Source organism: Oncorhynchus mykiss, unplaced genomic scaffold (assembly GCF_057628025.1).
Source record: "Oncorhynchus mykiss isolate SJ-2025 unplaced genomic scaffold, ASM5762802v1 scaffold101, whole genome shotgun sequence".
Classification (NCBI taxonomy): Eukaryota; Metazoa; Chordata; class Actinopteri; order Salmoniformes; family Salmonidae; genus Oncorhynchus; species Oncorhynchus mykiss.
In genome coordinates, this window is record NW_028322100.1 from 1003315 (window position 1) to 1029717 (window position 26403).

Below are 26403 nucleotides of genomic sequence, written 5' to 3' on the forward strand. Positions count from 1 at the left end.
TAATGACATCACAATACCCCATAATGACATCACAATACCCCATAATGACATCACAATACCCCATAATGACACACAATACCCCATAATGACACACAATACCCCATAATGACACACAATACCCCATAATGACAACACAATACCCCATAATGACACACAATACCCCATAATGACACACAATACCCCATAATGACACACAATACCCCATAATGACATCACAATACCCCATAATGACACACAATACCCCATAATGACATGACAATACCCCATAATGACATGACAATACCCCATAATGACATCACAATACCCCATAATGACACACAATACCCCATAATGACATCACAATACCCCATAATGACATCACAATACCCCATAATGACACACAATACCCCATAATGACATCACAATACACCATAATGACATCACAATACACCATAATGACAAAGCAAAAACTGATTTTTAAAATGATTTGCAAATGTATTAAAAATAAAAAACTGAAATACGTTATTTACATAAGTATTCAGATACTTTGCTATGAGACTTGAAATTGAGCTCAGGTGCATCCTGTTTCTATTGATCATCCTTGATATGTTTTGAAAAATTGATTGAAGTTCACCTGTGGTAAATTCAATTGATAGGACATGATTTGGAAAGGCACACACCTGTCTATATAAGGTCCCACAGTTGTCAGTGCATGACAGAATGTTTTTGAGTGGCTCAGCCAGAGCCTGGACTTGAACCTGATCGATTGATCTCTGGAGAGACCTGAAAATAGCTGTGCAGCGACACTCCCCATCCAACCTGACAGAACTTGAGAGGATCTGCAGAGAAGAATGGGAGTCCTGGGGAACTCCCCAAATACAGGTGTGCCAAGCTTGTAGCGTCATACCCAAGAAGAGTTGAAGCTGTAATCGCTGCCAAAGGTGCTTCAACAAAGTTCTGAGTAAAGGGTCTGAGTACTTATGTAAATGTGCTATTTATGTTTTATGTTTTTAATACATTTGCAAACATTTCTAAAAACCTGTTTTTTCTTTGTCATTATGGTGTATTGTGATGTCATTATGGTGTATTGTGATGTCATTATGGTGTATTGTGATGTCATTATGGGGTATTGTGATGTCATTATGGTGTATTGTGATGTCATTATGGGGTATTGTGATGTCATTATGGTGTATTGTGTATAGATTGTTGAGGGGGAAAACACAATTTAGTCCATTTTAGAATAAGTCTGCAACGTAACAAAATGTGGAAAAGGTCAAGGGGTCTGAATACTTAACGAATGCACTGTAAATACCATGTAGTATAATTAGTATTTTTACAGTTGACTTTTTTTAATGACAGATTGAGTGACAATTAGTACATTAAAATGATGTTCATCGATAGGATGTCAACAGTGTGAGAGGGTTGCTCCCAGGTAACAACAACTAACTCTTGTGTTGACTGTCTGTGTTGACTGTGTGTTGACTGTCTGCTGTGCAGGCTGCAGACCATTGTGGAGCGGCTGGTGGACCACTTTGTTTCCTCAGGGCTGATGGTCAGAGAATGGGACATGGTGAAACTGCACGGCACAGTGATGAACACTCTGTTCAGGAAGGATGCTTCAGGTAGGATGAAGAAAGTGGTTTTTGTCTATGGCCATCACTGATGTGTGTTTTAGGTATGTGTATTGGAGCTTCATCTTGAAAACAAGGACACTTACTAGAGTACACACACACACACACACACACACACACACCACACACACACACACACACACACACACACACAAACACACGTACTTGAAATGAAAATGCAAGATAAGTGTCACTGCTCTCTCAAAACAGCCTTTCCTCTGTGTAAAACTGTGTAAAACTGACCCAGAGTATCTTCCTGATAATGTGAGCCTGTTTCCCTCATTCTCCTCCCACTCAGAAAGATGGACATTAAGTCAGTCACTGGACACAGTCAGTCAGCATAAAGATGGACATTAAGTCAGTCACTGGACACAGTCAGTCAGCATAAAGATGGACATTAAGTCAGTCACTGGACACAGAGTCACTGCATAAAGATGGACATTAAGTCAGTCACTGGGCACGGAGTCACTGCATAAAGATGGACATTAAGTCAGTCACTGGACACGGAGTCACTGCATAAAGATGGACATTAAGTCAGTCACTGGGCACAGTCAGTCAGCATAAAGATGGACATTAAGTCAGTCACTGGGCACGGAGTCACAGCATAAAGATGGACATTAAGTCAGTCACTGGACACGGAGTCAGTCAGCATAAAGATGGACATTAAGTCAGTCACTGGGCACGGAGTCACAGCATAAAGATGGACATTAAGTCAGTCACTGGACACGGAGTCAGTCAGCATAAAGATGGACATTAAGTCAGTCACTGGACACGGAGTCAGTCAGCATAAAGATGGACATTAAGTCAGTCACTGGGCACGGAGTCAGTCAGCATAAAGATGGACATTAAGTCAGTCACTGGACACGGAGTCAGTCAGCATAAAGATGGACATTAAGTCAGTCACTGGGCACGGAGTCAGTCAGCATAAAGATGGACATTAAGTCAGTCACTGGACACGGAGTCAGTCAGCATAAAGATGGACATTAAGTCAGTCACTGGACACAGAGTCACAGCATAAAGATGGACACAGAGTCACAGCATAAAGATGGACATTAAGTCAGTCACTGGACACAGTCAGTCAGCATAAAGATGGACACAGTCACAGCATAAAGATGGACATTAAGTCAGTCACTGGGCACGGAGTCAGTCAGCATAAAGATGGACATTAAGTCAGTCACTGGGCACGGAGTCACAGCATAAAGATGGACACGGAGTGACAGTATAATCACATTAGTGAAACAAACTGACACCTGAACACACCACCCCATGTCAACAACACGGATGTAGCAACAACCATAACAACAATAACAACCCCTAGATTTAAAATGTTTTTAAATTTATTTTATTTAACTAGGCAAGTCAGTTAAGAACAAATTCTTATTTACAATGACGGCCAACCAAAAGGCAAAAGGCCTCCTGCGGGGGACGGGGGCTAGGATTAAAAATATATAAAATCAAATAATAAAATACAAATGTTTATAAATATAATTTTTTTTAAAATATTTTTGTCAGCAACACATGACAACAACATGGTAGCAGCACAACATGGCAGCAGCACAACATGGTAGCAGCACAACATGGCAGCAGCACAACATGGTAGCAGCACAACATGGCAGCAGCACAACATGGCAGCAGCACAACATGGCAGCAGCACAACATGGTAGCAGCACAACATGGTAGCAGAACAACATGGTAGCAGCACAACATGGTAGCAGCACAACATGGTAGCAGCACAACATGGCAGCAGCACAACATGGCAGCAGCACAACATGGTAGCAGCACAACATGGTAACAGCACAACATGGTAGCAGCACAACATGGCAGCAGCACAACATGGCAGCAGCACAACATGGCAGCAGCACAACATGGCAGCAGCACAACATGGTACAAACATTATTGGGCACAGACAACACAAAGGGCAGGAGGGTAGAGACAACAATACATCACACAAAGCAGCCACAACTGTCAGTAAGAGTGTCCATGGAATGAGTCTTTGAATGAAGAGATAAAACCGTCCAGTTTGAGTGTTTGTTGCAGCTCGTTGCAGTCGCTGGCTGCAGTGAACTGAGAAGAGGAGCGCCCCAGTCCCTGTTCCTGAAGTAGTAAACAGAGTTTTATTGGACGCTCTTGGGACAGACCCCTCCCTTTGTCCTGTGCTCTTAGACAGACCCCTCCCTTTGTCCTGTGCTCTTGGACAGACCCCTCCCTTTGTCCTGTGCTCTTGGACAGACCCCTCCCTTTGTCCTGTGCTCTTGGACAGACCACTCCCTTTGTCCTGTGCTCTTGGACAGACCCCTCCCTTTGTCCTGTGCTCTTGGACAGACCCCTCCCTTTGTCCTGTGCTCTTGGACAGACCCCTCCCTTTGTCCTGTGCTCTTGGACAGACCCCTCCCTTTGTCCTGTGCTCTTGCACACTTTCAGCTGACCAGCCCTGAGTTGTTGGCCAGTCTCTCAGCTGGCCAGCCCTGTGTAAACTCATGCGTGAAAGAACTAGGGCTGGACTTGATCCACGGCCAACTGAATGAAACCCCTTGTCACTGCTGTTGGAAAACACTCTGCCCTGTTGCACACAAACAGAGTTGTGGCCAAAGAGAGAGCGAGGGAGGGAGGGAAGGTTACTGTTGGTTCTGCACTTGTTGTTGACTAGCTCAGAATAGCACTGAATTGCTCAGAATGCAGTGTTTTAGGTACGTCACTGCTGCATACCAGATGAATGGTCAGCATTATGTTGTTAGAATCACAGCTGTTACATAACAGACAGGGCCATTGACCAATCAGGGTGGTGGTGGTGGTAAGGCTGTCATCTGTTTAGTGTTTTTCAGAGCGAGAGTAATTTAGGATCATATCTCCCAGAACAGTTCATAGGGATATCCACCTGGTTTGAACAGTGTTGTAATAAACGGTGTGGTTGACGTTGAACTCCACTAAACCTCATTAACCCACATTTTTTGATTTTATAAAATAGAGGTGTCCACCTAATACACTAGATGTGTGTTTTGTTCATTAGGGTCAAAGGACCTTTTTTCAAAGTTCAACTTTTTGTTAACCAAATCTGTATTTTTCGATGTAAATGTTGTGTTCTAAGTGTCCAGACACCTTTTTTTACTTGGTTGTGAAGAAATGTAACCCCACCAGCGATAGACTTCCTCATGCTCGTTGTGCAGTTGCAGAGGCACAGATGAAACACCAACAAAGGCTCCAAAAACACCCAAATATATCTATTTTGGAAACGCCAATGCTTTCAGTATCAGGGTTTACCCGCGGTGCTCAGGGTTTACCCGCGGTGCTCAGGGTTTACCCACGGTGCTCAGGGTTTACCAATCTTTTGTTGTGTGTTTTCCAGCCGGAGGAGGAAGGCAGCAGAACATGAAGGAGCGGGAGGCCTTCGATGCCAGGAACATATTAAAGGTCAGAGGTCAAACAACACAAACAAATAAACATCCTGGTGGTACCTTTTTACCTGCCTGTTGTCTGTGGAACAATACAACCTTTAGGTCTGTCTCATAGGAGATCATTTCTCTCCTATATTGAGCAATAATACGTTTTTGTGGGTTATCTTTATTCTTGACTAGTACTCCCATAATATTTTGGGTGGAACGACTATTCACAGAAGCAATAGGAACATTCCAGGAACACATAAAGCCTCCCGGGGCTTACATAATGCAGTAAGATTTAGCAGACTCACTCACTCAGTGAGATTTATTAGCAGCACTCATTCAGTCAGTAAAATGGTCGGCAGTTCATTCAGTCAGTAAGATGGTCGGCAGTTCATTCAGTCAGTAAAATGGTTGGCAGTTCATTCAGTCAGTAAGATGGTAGACAGTTCATTCAGTCAGTAAGATGGTCGGCAGTTCATTCAGTCAGTAAAATGGTCGGCAGTTCATTCAGTCAGTAAGATGGTCGGCAGTTCATTCAGTCAGTAAAATGGTCGGCAGTTCATTCAGTCAGTAAGATGGTAGACAGTTCAGTCAGTCAGATGGTAGACAGCTCATTCAGTCAGTAAGATGGTAGTCAGTTCATTCAGTCAGTAAGATGGTAGTCAGTTCATTCAGTCAGTAAGATGGTAGACAGCTCATTCAGTCAGTAAGATGGTAGACAGCCCATTCAGTCAGTAAGATGGTAGACAGCCCATTCAGTCAGTAAGATGGTAGACAGCCCATTCAGTCAGTAAGATGGTAGACAGCCCATTCAGTCAGTAAGATGGTAGACAGCCCATTCAGTCAGTAAGATGGTAGACAGCCCATTCAGTCAGTATGATGGTAGACAGCCCATTCAGTCAGTAAGATGGTAGACAGCCCATTCAGTCAGTAAGATGGTAGACAGCCCATTCAGTCAGTAAGATGGTAGACAGCCCATTCAGTCAGTAAGATGGTAGCCAGTCAGGTAGGTGATGCAACAATACCTCTGGCTCTGTTTCATGTGGATTAGCTGCCCTCTGCTGGTAAAATGTAAGAACTACAATAGTATATTCCTGGTGCGGTCTGTCTGAATGGAGCAGTGCTCTAGTCCTGGGCCCAGTTTTTCCAAAGCTATCTATCTGGATTTATCCTATCGGATAGGATTAAGTACACATAAATATGATGAATCGAACAAATTAATAATTCACTTGAATGGTGACCGTTCTGTTCATTTTGGGCTCCCGAGTGGCACAGCGGTCTAAGGCACCGCATCTCAGTGCTAGAGGCGTCACTACAGAAACCCTGGTTCGATTCCAGGCTGTATCACAACCGGCCGTGATTGGGAGTACCATAGGGAGGCGCACATTTGGCCCAACGCCGTCCGGGTTTGGCCGGTGTAGGCCGTCATTGTAAATAAGAATTTGTCCTTAACTGACTTGCCTAATTAAATAAAGGAAAAAATAAATCTATAATATTAGTTTTTGCCCTCGCGCTACACACCTGATTCCACTAATTGGCTCATCCTACCTATTGGTTCCCCAGGATCATGATACACTGGAACAGAGTGTTGATTGGACCTGAAATATATTCCTGACAGACAACCCTAAAGTCCCAGCCAACTCAACACGCTGGGTTTGATCCCTCCAACCAACCATAACTGAAAAGATCAATGACATTTTATTAGTCTTAAGAATTTAGAATGTTATGAGTGTTGTTAGAACTGGGAATCAGCCTCCATTTCCTCATTAGGTCCAATGATCAGTGTCTTCACAATGTATTCAGACCCCTTGGCTTTCTCCACATTTAGTTGTGTTTCAGCCTGAATTTGACATGTATTGCATTGAGAGGTTGTTTTGTCACTGGCCAACACACAATACCCCAGAATGTCAAAGTGGAATTATGTTTTTTAAATTATTTTACAAATGAATTTGAAAGGTGAAATGTCTTGAGTCAATAAGTATTTAACCCTTTTGTTATGCCAAGTCTAAATAACTTCAGTAGTAAAAAGTTGCTTCACAAGTCACACAACAAGTCACATGGATTCACTCTGTCTGCAGTAATAGTGTTTGACATGATTTTTTGAATAACTACCTAACCTCTGTAATCCACACATACAATTACCGGTAAGGTCCCTCAGTCGAGCCGTGAATTTCAAATACAGATTCAACCCCAAAGACCAGGGAGGTTTTTCATTGCCTCGCAAAGAAGGGCTCCTATTGGTAGATGGGTGAAAAGGAAAGAAAAGCAGACATTAAATATCCCTTTTTATTTCTATTTAATTTCACCTTTTATTTAACCAGGAAGACAAGTTGAGAACAAGTTCTCATTTACATTTACACATGGAGTAAAACAAACACACAGTCAATAATACAGTAGTAAAATAAGTATATATACAATGTGAGCAAATGAGGTGAGATAAGGGAGGTAAAAGGCAAAAAGAAAAAGGCCATGGTGGCAAAGTAAATACAATATAGCAAGTAAAACACTGGAATGGGAGATTTGCAATGGAAGAATGTGCAAAGTAGAAATAAAAATAATGGGGTGCAAAGGAGCAAAATAAATAAATACAGTAGGGAAAGAGGTACTTGTTTGGGCTAAATTATAGATGGGCTATGTACAGGTGCAGTAATCTGTGAGCTGCTCTGACAGCTGGTGCTAAAAGCTAGTGAGGGAGATAAGTGTTTCCAGTTTCAGAGATTTTTGTAGTTCGTTCCAGTCATTGGCAGCAGAGAACTGGAAGGAGAGGCGGCCAAAGAAAGAATTGGTTTTGGGGGTGACTAGAGAGATATACCTGCTGGAGCGTGTGCTACAGGTGGGAGATGCTATGGTGACCAGCGAGCTGAGATAAGGGGGGACTTTACCTAGCAGGGTCTTGTAAATGACCTGGAACCAGTGGGTTTGGCGACGAGTATGAAGCGAGGGCCAGCCAACGAGAGCGTACAGGTCGCAATGGTGGGTAGTATATGGGGCTTTGGTGACAAAACGGATTGCACTGTGATAGACTGCATCCAATTTATTGAGTAGGGTATTGGAGGCTATTTTGTAAATGACATCGCCGAAGTCAAGGATTTGAGCATGGTGAAGTTATTAATTACACTTTGGATGGTGTAAGAACAAAAACCTAAAACACAAGGCCAAATCTACACAGGAGTTTCTTACCAAGACGACGACATTGAATGTCCCTGAGTGACCTAGTTACAGTTTCCTCTAAAATCTGCTTGAAAATCTATGGCAAGACATGAAAATGGCTGTCAAGCAATGATCAACAACCAACTTGACAAAGCTTGAAGACTTTTAAAAATAATAATGTGCAAATATTGTACAATCCAGGTGTGGAAAGCTCTTAGAGACTTACCCAGAAAGACTCAGCTGTTATCGCTGGGTGATTCTAACATGTATTGACTGAGGGGGTTTAAATACTAATGTAATTTAGATAGTTATGTATATAATTTTCAATACATTTGTTCTAACTCTCTTGTCTTGTTCTAAACGTAGAGCTTTGGGTCGTACCATTTTGGGGAGTTTGATCTGAATGCGGTCCAGATTTCCCAGAGGTATTCTACCGACTGCACCGGTTTCTACACCTCCGCTGGCCTTCTGAACTTCTCCTGACCACCTCTCCCCTGAACGTTCACTCAGGTGAGAGAGAGAGAGAGAGAGAGAGAGAGAGAGAGAATGAATAATAACATCTGCACAGTAAACAGTAACTTACTTATTATTACTATTATTGTTATTTCTATAATTATTAATGTTTATCATTCCAAATATGGGTGGTAATGGTAGTGATAACAGTTTAGTGATGGTAGTAGTAGTCGTAGTAATGATGATTGTAGTTGTAGTACTGATATAAAGAGGAAGATGACCGTTATTTAGTTATAAGTTAGTTATAGTTTCATTTTCCATAATTTGATTTTATATTTATTACATTTCTACTATTGACTGTTATTATTTTTGTTTTTAATTTTGTATTATTATTTACTACCATTTTATATTATTATTTGCTATCATTTACAATTTTGTTACAATGTATATTGTATACATTGTTGCTTTGGCAATATTGACACAATGTTTTTCATGCCAATAAAGCAACTTGAATTTGAGAGAGAGAGAGAGAGAGAGAGAGAGAGAACAGTGGTTTTTACATTGATTACCTTTACTGTAAATTGTTGTACATTTTAAGTGGTCAGTTTTCAGTAATTTACAACTTTTTTTGACAGTTGTTTAACAGACGAGGTAAATCTCAGCAATTATGGTAAATTTCCTCAAAAATCAGAAGTGTAAATCACTCTTCAGGCAGGACATCAAAGCACTCTACTGTTGGCCAGCAGAGGGCTCTATCAGGCTTTATTATAGTGTGGAGGAGGCAGGGAGCATTCTCCCGTCTGTGTGTGTGTGTGTGAGGGTGTGTGTGTGCAGGCATTTTGAGGGGCAGTGACACTGTTGTCTGTCACTCCCCTGTCAGTGCTGTTGTCTGTCAACCCCCTGTCAGTGCTGTTGTCTGTCAGTGCTGTTGTCTGTCCCCCCCTGTCAGTGCTGTTGTCTGTCCCCCCCCCCCCTGTCAGTGCTGTTGTCTGTCAGTGCTGTTGTCTGTCACTCCTCTGTCAGTGCTGTTGTCTGTCAGTGCTGTTGTCTGTCACTCCTCTGTCAGTGCTGTTGTCTGTCAGTGCTGTTGTCTGTCCCCCCCTGTCAGTGCTGTTGTCTGTCCCCCCCTGTCAGTGCTGTTGTCTGTCCCCCCCCCTGTCAGTGCTGTTGTCTGTCAGTGCTGTTGTCTGTCAGTGCTGTTGTCTGTCCCCCCCCCCCTGTCAGTGCTGTTGTCTGTCAGTGCTGTTGTCTGTCCCCCCCCCTGTCAGTGCTGTTGTCTGTCAGTGCTGTTGTCTGTCCCCCCCCTGTCAGTGCTGCTGTCTGTCACCCCCCTGTCAGTGCTGTTGTCTGTCCCCCCCCCCCTGTCAGTGCTGTTGTCTGTCAGTGCTGTTGTCTGTCCCCCCCTGTCAGTGCTGTTGTCTGTCAGTGCTGTTGTCTGTCACTCCTCTGTCAGTGCTGTTGTCTGTCCCCCCCCCCCTGTCAGTGCTGTTGTCTGTCAGTGCTGTTGTCTGTCACTCCTCTGTCAGTGCTGTTGTCTGTCAGTGCTGTTGTCTGTCCCCCCCTGTCAGTGCTGTTGTCTGTCCCCCCCTGTCAGTGCTGTTGTCTGTCCCCCCCCCTGTCAGTGCTGTTGTCTGTCAGTGCTGTTGTCTGTCCCCCCCTGTCAGTGCTGTTGTCTGTCCCCCCCTGTCAGTGCTGTTGTCTGTCAGTACTGTTGTCTGTCCCCCCCCCCCTGTCAGTGCTGTTGTCTGTCAGTACTGTTGTCTGTCACCCCTCTGTCAGTGCTGTTGTCTGTCACCCCCCTGTCAGTGCTGTTGTCTGTCCCCCCCTGTCAGTGCTGTTGTCTGTCACTCCTCTGTCAGTGCTGTTGTCTGTCAGTGCTGTTGTCTGTCCCCCCCCTGTCAGTGCTGTTGTCTGTCAGTGCTGTTGTCTGTCACTCCTCTGTCAGTGCTGTTGTCTGTCCCCCCCCCCCTGTCAGTGCTGTTGTCTGTCAGTGCTGTTGTCTGTCACTCCTCTGTCAGTGCTGTTGTCTGTCAGTGCTGTTGTCTGTCCCCCCCTGTCAGTGCTGTTGTCTGTCCCCCCCCTGTCAGTGCTGTTGTCTGTCCCCCCCCCTGTCAGTGCTGTTGTCTGTCAGTGCTGTTGTCTGTCCCCCCCTGTCAGTGCTGTTGTCTGTCCCCCCCTGTCAGTGCTGTTGTCTGTCAGTACTGTTGTCTGTCCCCCCCCCCCCTGTCAGTGCTGTTGTCTGTCAGTACTGTTGTCTGTCACCCCTCTGTCAGTGCTGTTGTCTGTCCCCCCCTGTCAGTGCTGTTGTCTGTCCCCCCCTGTCAGTGCTGTTGTCTGTCACTCCTCTGTCAGTGCTGTTGTCTGCCCCCCCCCCCCATCAGTGCTGTTGTCTGTCACCCCCCTGTCAGTGCTGTTGTCTGCCCCCCCCCCCCCATCAGTACTGTTGTCTGTCTTCCTGTCAGTGCTGTTGTCTGTCACTCCCCTGTCAGTGCTGTTGTCTGCCCCCCCCCCCCCCATCAGTACTGTTGTCTGTCTTCCTGTCAGTGCTGTTGTCTGTCACTCCCCTGTCAGTGCTGTTGTCTGTCACCCCCCTGTCAGTGCTGTTGTCTGTCACTCCTCTGTCAGTGCTGTTGTCTGTCACCCCCCCCCCCCCCCCCCATCAGTACTGTTGTCTGCCCCCCTGTCTTGCCCTTGTCTGTTTGTCTGTACTGCTGTCACAGTCTGCTCAGCTCAGCTACATTCACTTCCTCCTGTCCTGCCCTCAGAGAGATGTCCTGCTGTCACAGTCTGCTCAGCTACATTCACTTCCTCCTGTCCTGCCCTCAGAGAGATGTCCTGCTGTCACAGTCTGCTCAGCTACATTCACTTCCTCCTGTCCTGCCCTCAGAGAGATGTCCTGCTGTCACAGTCAGCTCAGCTACATTCACTTCCTCCTGTCCTGCCCTCAGAGAGATGTTCTGTTGTCACAGTCAGCTCAGCTACATTCACTTCCTCCTGTCCTGCCCTCAGAGAGATGTTCTGTTGTCACAGTCTGCTCAGCTCAGCTACATTCACTTCCCCCTGTCCTGCCCTCAGAGAGATGTCCTGCTGTCACAGTCTGCTCAGCTACATTCACTTCCTCCTGTCCTGCCCTCAGAGAGATGTCCTGCTGTCACAGTCTGCTCAGCTACATTCACTTCCTCCTGTCCTGCCCTCAGAGAGATGTCCTGCTGTCACAGTCAGCTCAGCTACATTCACTTCCTCCTGTCCTGCCCTCAGAGAGATGTCCTGCTGTCACAGTCTGCTCAGCTACATTCACTTCCTCCTGTCCTGCCCTCAGAGAGATGTCCTGCTGTCACAGTCAGCTCAGCTACATTCACTTCCTCCTGTCCTGCCCTCAGAGAGATGTCCTGCTGTCACAGTCAGCTCAGCTACATTCACTTCCTCCTGTCCTGCCCTCAGAGAGATGTCCTGCTGTCACAGTCTGCTCAGCTACATTCACTTCCCCCTGTCCTGCCCTCAGAGAGATGTCCTGCTGTCACAGTCATCTCAGCTACATTCACTTCCTCCTGTCCTGCCCTCAGAGAGATGTCCTGCTGTCACAGTCAGCTCAGCTACATTCACTTCCTCCTGTCCTGCCCTCAGAGAGATGTTCTGTTGTCACAGTCAGCTCAGCTACATTCACTTCCTCCTGTCCTGCCCTCAGAGAGATGTCCTGCTGTCACAGTCATCTCAGCTACATTCACTTCCTCCTGTCCTGCCCTCAGAGAGATGTCCTGCTGTCACAGTCATCTCAGCTACATTCACTTCCTCCTGTCCTGCCCTCAGAGAGATGTCCTGCTGTCACAGTCTGCTCAGCTACATTCACTTCCTCCTGTCCTGCCCTCAGAGAGATGTCCTGCTGTCACAGTCTGCTCAGCTACATTCACTTCCTCCTGTCCTGCCCTCAGAGAGATGTCCTGCTGTCACAGTCTGCTCAGCTACATTCACTTCCTCCTGTCCTGCCCTCAGAGAGATGTTCTGTTGTCACAGTCAGCTCAGCTACATTCACTTCCTCCTGTCCTGCCCTCAGAGAGATGTCCTGCTGTCACAGTCTGCTCAGCTCAGCTACATTCACTTCCTCCTGTCCTGCCCTCAGAGAGATGTCCTGCTGTCACAGTCAGCTCAGCTACATTCACTTCCTCCTGTCCTGCCCTCAGAGAGATGTTCTGTTGTCACAGTCTGCTCAGCTCAGCTACATTCACTTCCCCCTGTCCTGCCCTCAGAGAGATGTCCTGCAGTCACAGTCTGCTCAGCTACATTCACTTCCCCCTGTCCTGCCCTCAGAGAGATGTCCTGCTGTCACAGTCAGCTCAGCTACATTCACTTCCTCCTGTCCTGCCCTCAGAGAGATGTCCTGCTGTCACAGTCTGCTCAGCTACATTCACTTCCTCCTGTCCTGCCCTCAGAGAGATGTTCTGCTGTCACAGTCTGCTCAGCTCAGCTACATTCACTTCCTCCTGTCCTGCCCTCAGAGAGATGTCCTGCTGTCACAGTCTGCTCAGCTACATTCACTTCCCCCTGTCCTGCCCTCAGAGAGATGTCCTGCTGTCACAGTCTGCTCAGCTCAGCTACATTCACTTCCTCCTGTCCTGCCCTCAGAGAGATGTTCTGTTGTCACAGTCTGCTCAGCTACATTCACTTCCCCCTGTCCTGCCCTCAGAGAGATGTTCTGCTGTCACAGTCTGCTCAGCTCAGCTACATTCACTTCCTCCTGTCCTGCCCTCAGAGAGATGTCCTGCTGTCACAGTCTGCTCAGCTCAGCTACATTCACTTCCTCCTGTCCTGCCCTCAGAGAGATGTCCTGCTGTCACAGTCTGCTCAGCTACATTCACTTCCCCCTGTCCTGCCCTCAGAGAGATGTCCTGCTGTCACAGTCTGCTCAGCTACATTCACTTCCCCCTGTCCTGCCCTCAGAGAGATGTACTGCTGCCCTCTGCTTGCTTGGCATGCCATGCAGGAGGGAAATATCTACCATCGAGTGCACTTGGCTAGCTCTGTCTGTCAGCTCAAAGACACTCATTACTAGCATACTGTAGCAGCTAGAACACACACCCACACACACACACACACACACACACACATTTGTCCTTCTTCCTGGAGTCTTGTCAACAGCAATGATTAGACAGGGTTATGTAAATGCCCCCAGCCGACCCAGCCATCCTGCCGAGCATCAGAACATTGATAGTGACACTGTGTTGTGTCTATAGAATGTATCTGTTCAACCCTCCTCCTTGGCTCCCAGAGGCCTCGGAGACAGAAGAGAAACAGTCAGAAAGTATTCAGACCCCCTTTTCCCACAGATGGTTTACCTTACAGCCTTATTCTAAAATGGACTTCATTGGGTTTTTTCCCCTCATCATTCTACACACAATACCCCATGATGACGAACCAAAAACAGGTTTTTATTCTACACACAATACCCCATGATGACGAACCAAAAACAGGTTTTCATTCTACACACAATGCCCCATGATGACGAACCAAAAACAGGTTTTTATTCTACACACAATACCCCATGATGACGAACCAAAAACAGGTTTTCATTCTACACACAATACCCCATGATGACGAACCAAAAACAGGTTTTCATTCTACACACAATGCCCCATAATGACGAACCAAAAACAGGTTTTCATTCTACACACAATACCCCATGATGACGAGCCAAAAACAGGTTTTCATTCTACACACAATGCCCCATAATGACGAACCAAAAACAGGTTTTCATTCTACACACAATACCCCATGATGACGAACCAAAAACAGGTTTTTAGAAATGTTTGCAATTTATTTTTTATTTTTTTAACACACAAAAAACAGATATCACATTTACATAAGTATTCAGACCCTTTACTCTGTACTTTATTGAAGCACCTTTGGCCGCGATTACAGCCTTGAGTCTTCTTGGGTGTGACGCTACAAGCTTGACACACCTGTATTTGGGGAGTTTCTCCCATTCTTCTCTGCAGATCTTCTCAAGCTCTGTTAGGTTGGATAGGGAGTGTCGCTGCACAGCTATTCTCAGGTCTCTCCAGAGATGTTCGATCGGGTCCAAGTCTGGGCTCTGGCTGGGCCACTCAAGGACATTCAGAGACTTGTCCCGAAGCCACTCCTGCGTTGTCTTGGCTGTGTGCTTAGGGTCGTTGTCCTGTTGGAAGGTGAACCTTCGCCCCAGTCTGAGGTCCTGAGCGCTCTGGAGCAGCTTTTCATCAAGGATCTCTCTGTACTTTGCTCCTTTCAGCTTTCCCTCGATCCTGACTAGTCTCCCAGTCTTTAGGGATGGTGCCAGGTTTACTCCAGACAATATGCTTGGCATTCAGGCCAGTGAGTTCAATCTTGGTTTCATCAGACCAGAGCATCTTGTTGTCTCATGGTCTGAGAGTCCTTTAGGTGCCTTTTGACAAACTCCAAGCGGCTGTCATGTGCCTTTTTTACTGAGGAGTGGCTTCCGTTTGGCCACTCTACCATAAAGGCCTGATTGGTGGACGGCTGCAGAGATGGTTGTCCTTCTGGAAGATTCTCCCATCTCCACAGAGGAACTCTGGAGCTCTGTCAAGAGTGACCATCTGCCAGCTCTAGGACGAGTCTTGGAGGTTCCAAACTTCTTCAATTTAGGAATGAAGGAGACCACTGTGTTCTAGGGGACCTTCAATGCTGCAGAAATGTTTTGGTACCCTTCCCCAGATCTGTGCCTTGTTAAAATCCTGTCTTGGAGCTCTACGGACAATTCCTTTGACCTCATGGCTTGGTTTTTGCTCTGACAGTGCTGTGGGACCTTTATATAGACAGGTGTGTGCCTTTCCAAATCATGTCCAATCAATTGAATTTACTACAGGTGGAATCCAAGTTGTGGAAACATCTCCAAGGATGATCAGCTTCATTTTGAGTCTCATAGCAAAGGGTCTGTATACCTATGTAAATAACGTATTTACATAGGGGGGGTTATATATACATTTGCAAGAATTTCTAAAAACCTGTTTTCGCTTTGTCTTTATGGGGTATTGTGATGTCATTATGGGGTATTGTGATGTCATTATGGGGTATTGTGATGTCATTATGGGGTATTGTGATGTCATTATGGGGTATTGTGTGTAGTTTGATGGGGAAAAAGTCAAGGGGTTTGAACACTTTCCAAAATGCACTGTTTGGCCCAAATGGCACCCTATTCCCTATATAGTGCACTTCTTTTGACCAGGGCCCATAGGGTGCCATTTCGGGCCGAAGTCATGGCCTAATCAGCCACTGCCTATCTCCTGAGACTGACTGACTGACAGAGAGAGAGAGAATGATCTCAGTGTCATGTAGACAGACAGTAGAAAATGCCACGGTGTATTGACAAAAGCAGCAAATGACTCATCTAGTTTTAAGGCTTGTTACTGTCAGGAAGGGAGAAATGAAAACCGCAGGCTCAGGTAAACCGTCAAGAGCTTGGCTTATTCGTTCTTGGAAACATCCCATAATACCCTCCTAGTAAGTACAGGGACGGGGAAAGGGCCTGATTTGCAGGTTAATTAAATTGTTAAGGGCTGCAACACTCTTTTCTTTTGGCAGAGAGAGATGTCATTCAGGATGTGCTGGGCAAAGGTTTCCAGGAATGACTAGACCACAGGTCAGGACACTGCAGAGAAGACCACAGATCAGGACACTGCAGAGTAGACCACATGTCAGGGCACTGCAGAGAAGACCACATGTCAGGAGTCAGGACACTACAGAGAAGACCACATGTCAGGACACTGCAGAGAAGACCACATGTCAGGACACTGCAGAGAAGACCACATGTCAGGACACTGCAGAGAAGACCACATGTCAGGACACTGCAGAGTGTTGATCCTGGTTGATCCTGCCAGTAGCATATGCTTGTCTCAAAGATTAAGCCATGCAAGTCTAAGTACACTCGGCCGGTACAGTGGAACTGCGAATGGCTCATTAAATCAGTTGACCACATGTCAGGACACTACAGAGTAGACCACATGTCAGGACACTACAGAGTAGACCACATGTCAGGACACTACAGAGTAGACCACATGTCAGGACACTACAGAGTAGACCACATGTCAGGACACTACAGAGAAGACCACATGTCAGGACACTGCAGAGAAGACCACATGTCAGGACACTGCAGAGAAGACCACATGTCAGGACACTGCAGAGAAGACCACATGTCAGGACACTACAGAGTAGACCACATGTCAGGGCACTACAGCGTAGACCACATGTCAGGACACTGCAGAGAAGACCACATGTCAGGACACTGTAGATAGACCACATGTCAGGACACTGCAGAGAAGACCACATGTCAGGACACTGCAGAGAAGATCACATGTCAGGACACTACAGAGTAGACCACATGTCAGGGCACTACAGCGTAGACCACATGTCAGGACACTACAGAGTAGACCACATGTCAGGACACTGCAGAGAAGACCACATGTCAGGACACTACAGAGTAGACCACATGTCAGGACACTGCAGAGAAGACCACATGTCAAGACACTACAGAGTAGACCACATGTCAGGGCACTGCAGAGAAGACCACATGTCAGGACACTGCAGAGTAGACCACATGTCAGGACACTGCAGAGAAGATCACATGTCAGGACACTACAGAGTAGACCACATGTCAGGGCACTACAGCGTAGACCACATGTCAGGACACTACAGAGTAGACCACATGTCAGGACACTGCAGAGAAGACCACATGTCAGGACACTACAGAGTAGACCACATGTCAGGACACTGCAGAGAAGACCACATGTCAAGACACTACAGAGTAGACCACATGTCAGGACACTGCAGAGTAGACCACATGTCAGGGCACTACAGCGTAGACCACATGTCAGGGCAGTACAACGTAGACCACATGTCAGGACACTACAAAGTAGACCACATGTCAGGGCACTACAGCGTAGACCACATGTCAGGACACTGCAGAGAAGACCACATGTCAGGAGTCAGGACACTACAGAGAAGACCACATGTCAGGACACTGCAGCATAGACCACATGTCAGGACACTACAGAGAAGACCACATGTCAGGGCACTGCAGAGAAGACCACATGTCAGGACACTACAGACAGGGATACTTTGAGGATAAATCAGTTCTGTTCAGACAGGGATACTTTGTGGATAAATCAGTTCTGTTCAGACAGGGATACTTTGTGGATAAATCAGTTCTGTTCAGACAGGGATACTTTGTGGATAAATCAGTTCTGTTCAGACAGGGATACTTTGTGGATAAATCAGTTCTGTTCAGACAGGGATACTTTGTGGATAAATCAGTTCTGTTCAGACAGGGATACTTTGTGGATAAATCAGTTCTGTTCAGACAGGGATACTTTGTGGATAAATCAGTTCTGTTCAGACAGGGATACTTTGTGGATAAATCAGTTCTGTTCAGACAGGGATACTTTGTGGATAAATCAGTTCTGTTCAGACAGGGATACTTTGTGGATAAATCAGTTCTGTTCAGACAGGGATACTTTGTGGATAAATCAGTTCTGTTCAGACAGGGATACTTTGTGGATAAATCAGTTCTGTTCAGACAGGGATATTTTGTGGATAAATCAGTTCTGTTCAGACAGGGATACTTTGTGGATAAATCAGTTCTGTTCAGACAGGGATACTTTGTGGATAAATCAGTTCTGTTCAGACAGGGATACTTTGTGGATAAATCAGTTCTGTTCAGACAGGGATACTTTGTGGATAAATCAGTTCTGTTCAGACAGGGATACTTTGTGGATAAATCAGTTCTGTTCAGACAGGGATACTTTGTGGGTGAATCAGTTCTGTTCAGACAGGGATACTTTGTGGTACCATAGACATTTCTTCTATGGATTCTGATATTCATTCATCATCTGTCTCTCTCTCTCTTGTTGTCTCTCTCTCTCGTTGTCTCTCTCTTTGTCTCTCTGTCTCAATGTCTCTCTGTTTCTCTCTCTCTCTGTGTCTCTCTCTTTGTCTCTCTCTCTCGGTCTCTCTCTCATTGTCTCTCTCTCTGTCTCTCTCTTTGTCTCTCTGTCTCAATGTCTCTCTCTCTTTGTCTCTCTATCTCAATGTCTCTCTGTTTCTCTCTCTCTCTGTGTCTCTCTCTTTGTCTCTCTCTTTGTCTCTCTCTCTCTGTCTCTCTCTTTGTTTCTGTCTCAATGTCTCTCTCTCTCTCTCTCTGTCTCTCTCTTTGTCTCTCTGTCTCAATGTCTCTCTCTCTCTCTGTCTCTCTCTCTGTCTCTCTCTCTCTCTCTCTCTCTCTCTGTCTCTCTCTGTCTCTGTCTCTCTCTCTGTCTCTCTCTTTGTCTCTGTCTCAATGTCTCTCTCTCTCTCGGTCTCTCTCTCTGTCTCTCTGTCTGTCTGTCTCTGTCTCTCTCTCTGTCTCTCTCTTTGTCTCTCTGTCTCAATGTCTCTCTCTCTGTCTCTCTGTCTCTCTGTCTCTCTCTCTGTCTCTCTCTCTCTCTCTCTCTCTCTCTCTCTCTCTCTCTCTCTCTCTCTCTCTCTCTGTCTCTCTCTCTGTCTCTCTGTCTCTCTGTCTCAATGTCTCTCTCTCTCTCTCTCTCTCTGTCTCTCTCTCTCTGTCTCTCTGTCTCTCTGTCTCAATGTCTCTCTGTCTCTCTCTCTCTCTCTCTCTCTCTCTCTCTCTCTCTCTCTCTCTCTGTCTCTCTCTCTGTCTCTCTGTCTCTCTGTCTCAATGTCTCTCTCTCTCTCTCTCTCTGTCTCTCTGTCTCAATGTCTCTCTCTCTCTCTCTCTGTCTCTCTCTCTGTCTCTCTGTCTCTCTGTCTCAATGTCTCTCTCTCTCTCTCTCTGTCTCTCTCTCTGTCTCTCTGTCTCTCTGTCTCAATGTCTCTCTGTCTCTCTCTGTCTCTCTCTCTGTCTCTCTGTCTCTCTGTCTCAATGTCTCTCTCTCTCTCTCTCTCTCTCTCTCTGTCTCTCTGTCTCTCTGTCTCTCTCTGTCTCTCTCTGTCTCTCTCTCTATCTCTGTCTCTCTCTCTGTCTCTCTCTCTGTCTCTCTCTCTGTCTCTCTCTCTCTCTCTCTGTCTCTCTCTCTCTCTGTCTCTCTCTATGTCTCTCTCTATGTCTCTCTCTATGTCTCTCTCTCTGTCTCTCTCTCTGTCTCTCTCTCTGTCTCTCTCTCTCTCTGTCTCTCTCTCTGTCTCTCTCTCTGTCTCTCTCTCTCTCTGTCTCTCTGTCTCTCTCTCTGTCTCTCTCTCTGTCTCTCTCTCTCTCTCTGTCTCTCTCTCTGTCTCTCTCTCTGTCTCTCTCTCTGTCTCTCTCTCTCTCTGTCTCTCTCTCTGTCTGTCTCTCTCTCTGTCTCTCTCTCTGTCTCTCTGTCTCTCTCTTGAGGTGTTGACTATCTTTGTTGTAGTGTTTTCATGGGCCATTCAGAATAAATCATTTCTGAAGTATTTCTTCTTCTCATTACATAAATGTAGTATTAGATCATGCCGATGTTTCTTTGTGCTTGGGGTTTCACCTAAAGCATCACTGATGCTTTATCTGCTTCCCGTGGATAAATGTCTATTTCCTGCAGCATCAGCGTCTGTGGAGAAACGTCTAGTTCCTACAGGTCATGTCTAACAGGACAGAAGTCAACAGATCTGCTGATAGGGAGAAAACAGGCTTTTCTTTCCCCGGGGGGGGTGAGGAATCTTCCTCTATCCGTTGACAGCTCTCCATTTCTGCTTAGTAGAGCAAAACAGAAACCAATGGATTATTGAAAATAATGATGTCGGCAAATCAATCACCTATCCTCCTTTAAGACTAGGATCATTACAAATATTGCACTAAACTATCAAAGATTAAATCCACTTCTTCTGATTTTTCATCTAGAATGAAAAATCCATTATAAGAATGTCTTCATCAAATTCTAACAAGTATTCAATCTATTTTAGTTTCTGAAGTTAGTGTTTTTGGGACATTCAAAGAGAAACAACACTTATCTAAATATTGTTATATACCCAACTGACATGTTTCATTTCATACCAAGTTAGGAGAAGTGGCGTATTGTTGTGATCCACACAGTGAAGTCGGCCAATCCACTGAGATTCCTTCTGGCTTTTAATACCCAAATGTTTACGATGTTGTCATTCAAAACCATCCTGTACCATTTCTGACATTGTACTTAGAAAGCTCCCGTATCTCATTTAAAAGCGTGTAGGAAAGAAAAAGGCAGAAGACATTTCAAAGACCTTTGACCTTTTGAGAAGTGCAGATACAGTTAGTTACATGCTTGAAGTGGCTGGAGCAGCACACAGGAAATTGATTTAGCCGTTAATCCATTTTTAAGGTCAGAGGAACTTTTTCCTTTAAGTGGTCAGTCCTACCTTTTTAACTGCTAATGGCGTCAGGTTAATTGAACACCACAGACAAGACAAGACAAGACAAGACAAGACAAGACAAGACAAGACAAATAATTGCTGACATGGTTTTAGTTGTGCGTCATACCTCTCAAAGTCAGCTGGTAACCAAACATTAACCTGCTTAAATGATGAGATGTTCTTGGGTTTGTTTTCTATTGTTGGACTGTTAAACGTTACACCATATTTGTAAAGCTCTGTGGACAGATGGATAGATGGTTTATCAACGTGCCAGACAGGCACACGGCAACGACAGCTGCTGCTGTCATGAAGGGGAATGTCTTGTGGCGTTTGTTAGATATCATTACCTGTGGAATAGGACACAGGGCACCTTCCTCCGTTCAGCGGTTGTTGTTTTGATGTGTTTTATGTGACATTCAGCTAGGAGACACTCAATTGCATCTCTAACCAATCAGTGTCTTTAAAAAGCCTACAGAGACACCCTGATGTGATGGCCAGTCGATGCACACAGAAAGACAGACAGAGAGAGAGAGAAACAGACCACGCACAGATAAACAGACCACTCTCTCTCTCTCACACACACACAAACACACACACACACACACACACACACACACTCCGGGGTAGCTGAGGCAGGCAGATGACATGCTGAGTGAGTCTGGAGGGGGCTCTGCTGCTGTCAATGTCTGTTTACCCTGCAATCTATCCACACAGAGAGAGAATAACCATGTTAACCCTGCAATCTATCTACACAGAGAGAGAATAACCATGTTAACCCTGCAATCTATCCACACAGAGAGAGAATAACCATGTTAACCCTGCAATCTATCTACACAGAGAGAGAATAACCATGTTAACCCTGCAATCTATCTACACAGAGAGAGAATAACCATGTTTACCCTGCAATCTATCTACACAGAGAGAATAACCACGTTTACCCTGCAATCTATCTACACAGAGAGAATAACCACGTTTACCCTGCAATCTATCTACACAGAGAGAATAACCACGTTTACCCTGCAATCTATCCACACAGAGAGAGAATAACCATGTTTACCCTGCAATCTATCTACACAGAGAGAGAATAACCATGTTAACCCTGCAATCTATCTACACAGAGAGAGAATAACCATGTTTACCCTGCAATCTATCTACACAGAGAGAATAACCACGTTTACCCTGCAATCTATCTACACAGAGAGAATAACCACGTTTACCCTGCAATCTATCTACACAGAGAGAATAACCACGTTTACCCTGCAATCTATCCACACAGAGAGAGAATAACCATGTTTACCCTGCAATCTATCTACACAGAGAGAGAATAACCATGTTTATTTAGTTATAAACAATACACATAACCATGTTTATTTAGTTGTAGAGACAATACACATAACCATGTTTATTTACAGTTATAGAGACAATACACATAACCATGGGATAACCACAGGGATGCTGGCCCATGTTGACTCCAATGCTTCCCACATTTGTTAAGTTGGCTTCCTCTCCTCTGCTGTCTCACTTCAGACTGGCTTCCTCTCCTCTGCTGTCTCACTTCAGACTGGCTTCCTCTCCTCTGCTGTCTCACTTCAGACTGGCTTCCTCTCCTCTGCTGTCTCACTTCAGACTGGCTTCCTCTCCTCTCTCACTTCAGACTGGCTTCCTCTCCTCTGCTTTCTCACTTCAGACTGGCTTCCTCTGCTCTGCTCTGCTCTCTCACTTCAGACTGGCTTCCTCTCCTCTCCTCTCTAACTTCAGACTGGCTTCCTCTCCTCTGCTCTCTCACTTCAGACTGGCTTCCTCTCCTCTGCTCTCTCACTTCAGACTGGCTTCCTCTCCTCTGCTCTCTCACTTCAGACTGGCTTCCTCTCCTCTGCTGTCTCACTTCAGACTGGCTTCCTCTCCTCTGCTGTCTCACTTCAGACTGGCTTCCTCTCCTCTGCTCTCTAACTTGGCACCTTTAATAGCCGTAGCAGCGTTGGTTGGTTCTCCACCACAGCCCAGCAGCATTATGAGTCACTGAGGCTACGCTCCAAAATGGCAACCTGTTCCCTATATAGTGCACTACTTTTGACCGGGGCCTATAGCATAGGGATCATAGGACCAAAGGGCCCTGGTCTAAAGTAGTGCTCTATATAGAGAATAGGGTTCTATAGGGCTCTGGTCTAAAGTAGGGCACTATATAGGGAATAGGGTTCTATAGGGCCCTGGTCTAAAGTAGTGCACTATATAGGGAATAGGGTTCTATAGGGCTCTGGTCTAAAGTAGTGCACTATATAGGGAATAGGGTTCTATAGGGCTCTGGTCTAAAGTAGTGCACTATATAGGGAATAGGGTTCTATAGGGCTCTGGTCTAAAGTAGTGCACTATATAGGGAATAGGGTTCTATAGGGCTCTGGTCTAAAGTAGTGCACTATATAGGGAATAGGGTGCCATTTGGGATATAACCACGGATGCATTTCTCATTTGCCGTGGAGGTCTCACTCAGAGCCATTGTTGCTGTAATGTTTGAGTAAAAAACTGTTCCACTTTAATGTTGAGTCCATGAATGTTTCCTCTGCATCTTGTATTGTTCTGTTCAATGTTGATGTCGATTGTGTCTCGCAGGTCAGAGGTGAACGATGAAGCTTCAAGGTGGACTGGACCTGCAGAGATGAAGGACCGGGTTACAAGGTGGACATGTCAGAAAACTCTCGGATGTCCCTGTCACCGTGTCAAGAACTCTAGGATGTCCCTGTCACCGTGTCAGGAACTCTAAGATGTCCCTGTCACCATGTCAGGAAACTCTAGGATGTCCCTGTCACCATGTCAGGAAACTCTAGGATGTCCCTGTCACCATGTCAGGAACTCTAGGATGTCCCTGTCACCGTGTCAGGAACTCTAGGATGTCCCTGTCACCGTGTCAGGAACTCTAGGATGTCCCTGTCACCATGTCAGAACTCTAGGATGTCCCTGTCACCGTGTCAGAAAACTCTAGGATGTCCCTGTCACCATGTCAGAACTCTAGGATGTCCCTGTCACCGTGTCAGAAAACTCTAGGATGTCCCTGTCACCGTGCACTTGGCTGCAGGCCAATCAAATGCCAGTGGAATTGTGTCAGAAAATGCTGGCCTTCATTTCCGTGGGACATCGTGCTCCATCTCCCCCAGTCACGTGCTTCCTGATTTAAAAATGTGTCTTCCTGAAGTGTTTACGTTTCAACTGGAGTTGAAGGCCTGAAAACAACGTGATTATATTATTGACACATTGGGGTTAATGACACATTGGATTAATGACACATTGGGGTAATGACACATTGGGTTAATGACACATTGGGGTAATGACACATTGGATTAATGACACATTGGAGTTAATGACACATTGGGGTAATGACACATTGGGTTAATGACACATTGGGTTAATGACACATTGGGTTAATGACACATTGGGGTAATGACACATTGGGGTAATGACACATTGGGTTAATGACACATTGGGGTAATGACACATTGGGTTAATGACACATTGGGTTAATGACACATTGGGTTAATGACACATTGGGGTAATGACACATTGGGGTAATGACACATTGGGTTAATGACACATTGGGTTAATGACACATTGGGGTTAATGACACATTGGGGTTAATGACACATTGGGGTTAATGACACATTGGGGTAATGACACATTGGGTTAATGACACATTGGATTAATGACACATTGGGTTAATGACACATTGGGGTTAATGACACATTGGGTTAATGACACATTGGGTTAATGACACATTGGGGTAATGACACATTGGGGTTAATGACACATTGGGGTTAATGACACATTGGGTTAATGACACATTGGGGTTAATGACACATTGGGTTAATGACACATTGGGTTAATGACACATTGGGGTAATGACACATTGGGGTAATGACACATTGGATTAATGACACATTGGGGTTAATGACACATGGGGTTAATGACACATTGGGTTAATGACACATTGAGGTAATGACACATTGGGGTTAATGACACATTGGGGTAATGACACATTGGGGTAATGACACATTGGGTTAATGACACATTGAGGTAATGACACATTGGGTTAATGACACATTGAGGTAATGACACATTGGGGTTAATGACACATTGGGGTTAATGACACATTGGGGTTAATGACACATTGGGGTAATGACACATTGGGGGTAACATTTGGTTTTGATATTTTTTCCCTCTATGGCATAAGGTTCCACTATTGTGATATGAGATTAATCTGTAAAAAAATATATTTTAATAAGAAACAGACAAATTATTCAAACTTGTGCATGTTAATCTTTTCATAATGAATTGGCTGGTTGACAGGACTCAATGCTTGTCGTTAGGTGTGGCTTTTCATAATGAATTGGCTGGTTGACAGGACTCAATGCTTGTCGTTAGGTGTGGCTTTTCATAATGAATTGGCTGGTTGACAGGACTCAATGCTTGTCGTTAGGTGTGGCTTTTCATAATGAATTGGCTGGTTGACAGGACTCAATGCTTGTCGTTAGGTGAGGCTTCTCATAATGAATTGGCTGGTTGACAGGACTCAATGCTTGTCGTTAGGTGTGGCTTTTCATTATGAATTGGCTGGTTGACAGGACTCAATGCTTGTCGTTAGGTGAGGCTTCTCATAATGAATTGGCTGGTTGACAGGACTCAATGCTTGTCGTTAGGTGTTAATCTTTTCATAATGAATTGGCTGGTTGACAGGACTCAATGCTTGTCGTTAGGTGTTAATCTTTTCATAATGAATTGGCTGGTTGACAGGACTCAATGCTTGTCGTTAGGTGAGGCTTCTCATAATGAATTGGCTGGTTGACAGGACTCAATGCTTGTCGTTAGGTGTTCATCTTTTCATAATGAATTGGCTGGTTGACAGGACTCAATGCTTGTCGTTAGGTGAGGCTTTTCATAATGAATTGGCTGGTTGACAGGACTCAATGCTTGTCGTTAGGTGAGGCTTCTCATAATGAATTGGCTGGCTGACAGGACTCAATGCTTGTCGTTAGGTGTGGCTTTTCATAATGAATTGGCTGGTTGACAGGACTCAATGCTTGTCGTTAGGTGTGGCTTTTCATAATGAATTGGCTGGCTGACAGGACTCAATGCTTGTCGTTAGGTGAGGTTTTTCATAATGAATTGGCTGGTTGACAGGACTCAATGCTTGTCGTTAGGTGAGGCTTTTCATAATGAATTGGCTGGTTGACAGGACTCAATGCTTGTCGTTAGGTGAGGTTTTTCATAATGATTTGGCTGGTTGACAGGACTCAATGCTTGTCGTTAGGTGAGGTTTTTCATAATGAATTGGCTGGTTGACAGGACTCAATGCTTGTCGTTAGGTGTTAATCTTTTCATAATGAATTGGCTGGTTGACAGGACTCAATGCTTGTCGTTAGGTGAGGTTTTTCATAATGAATTGGCTGGTTGACAGGACTCAATGCTTGTCGTTAGGTGAGGTTTTTCATAATGAATTG

General features: G+C 45.2%; 1 protein-coding gene across 3 annotated transcripts in view; it reads left to right on the top strand.

Moving 5' to 3' along the window:
* The window catches only part of LOC110489354 (activating signal cointegrator 1 complex subunit 1), a 32196-nt gene extending 6988 nt beyond the window's left edge, over positions 1 to 25208 (top strand). Inside the window, exons 7-10 of one of the 3 annotated variants that reach the window (XM_090228771.1) lie at positions 1477 to 1601; positions 4954 to 5018; positions 8504 to 8647; positions 23525 to 25208. In XM_090228771.1, the coding sequence (XP_090084897.1) occupies positions 1477 to 1601; positions 4954 to 5018; positions 8504 to 8620 (307 nt within the window). In that variant the 3' untranslated portion in view covers positions 8621 to 8647; positions 23525 to 25208. Of the gene's footprint in view, positions 1 to 1476; positions 1602 to 4953; positions 5019 to 8503; positions 8648 to 11355; positions 13001 to 16162; positions 17782 to 23524 lie in introns of those variants that run through there. The other 2 variants (XM_090228772.1, XM_090228773.1) reach the window with 2 other exon arrangements.
* Positions 25209 to 26403: the final 1195 nt, after the last annotated feature.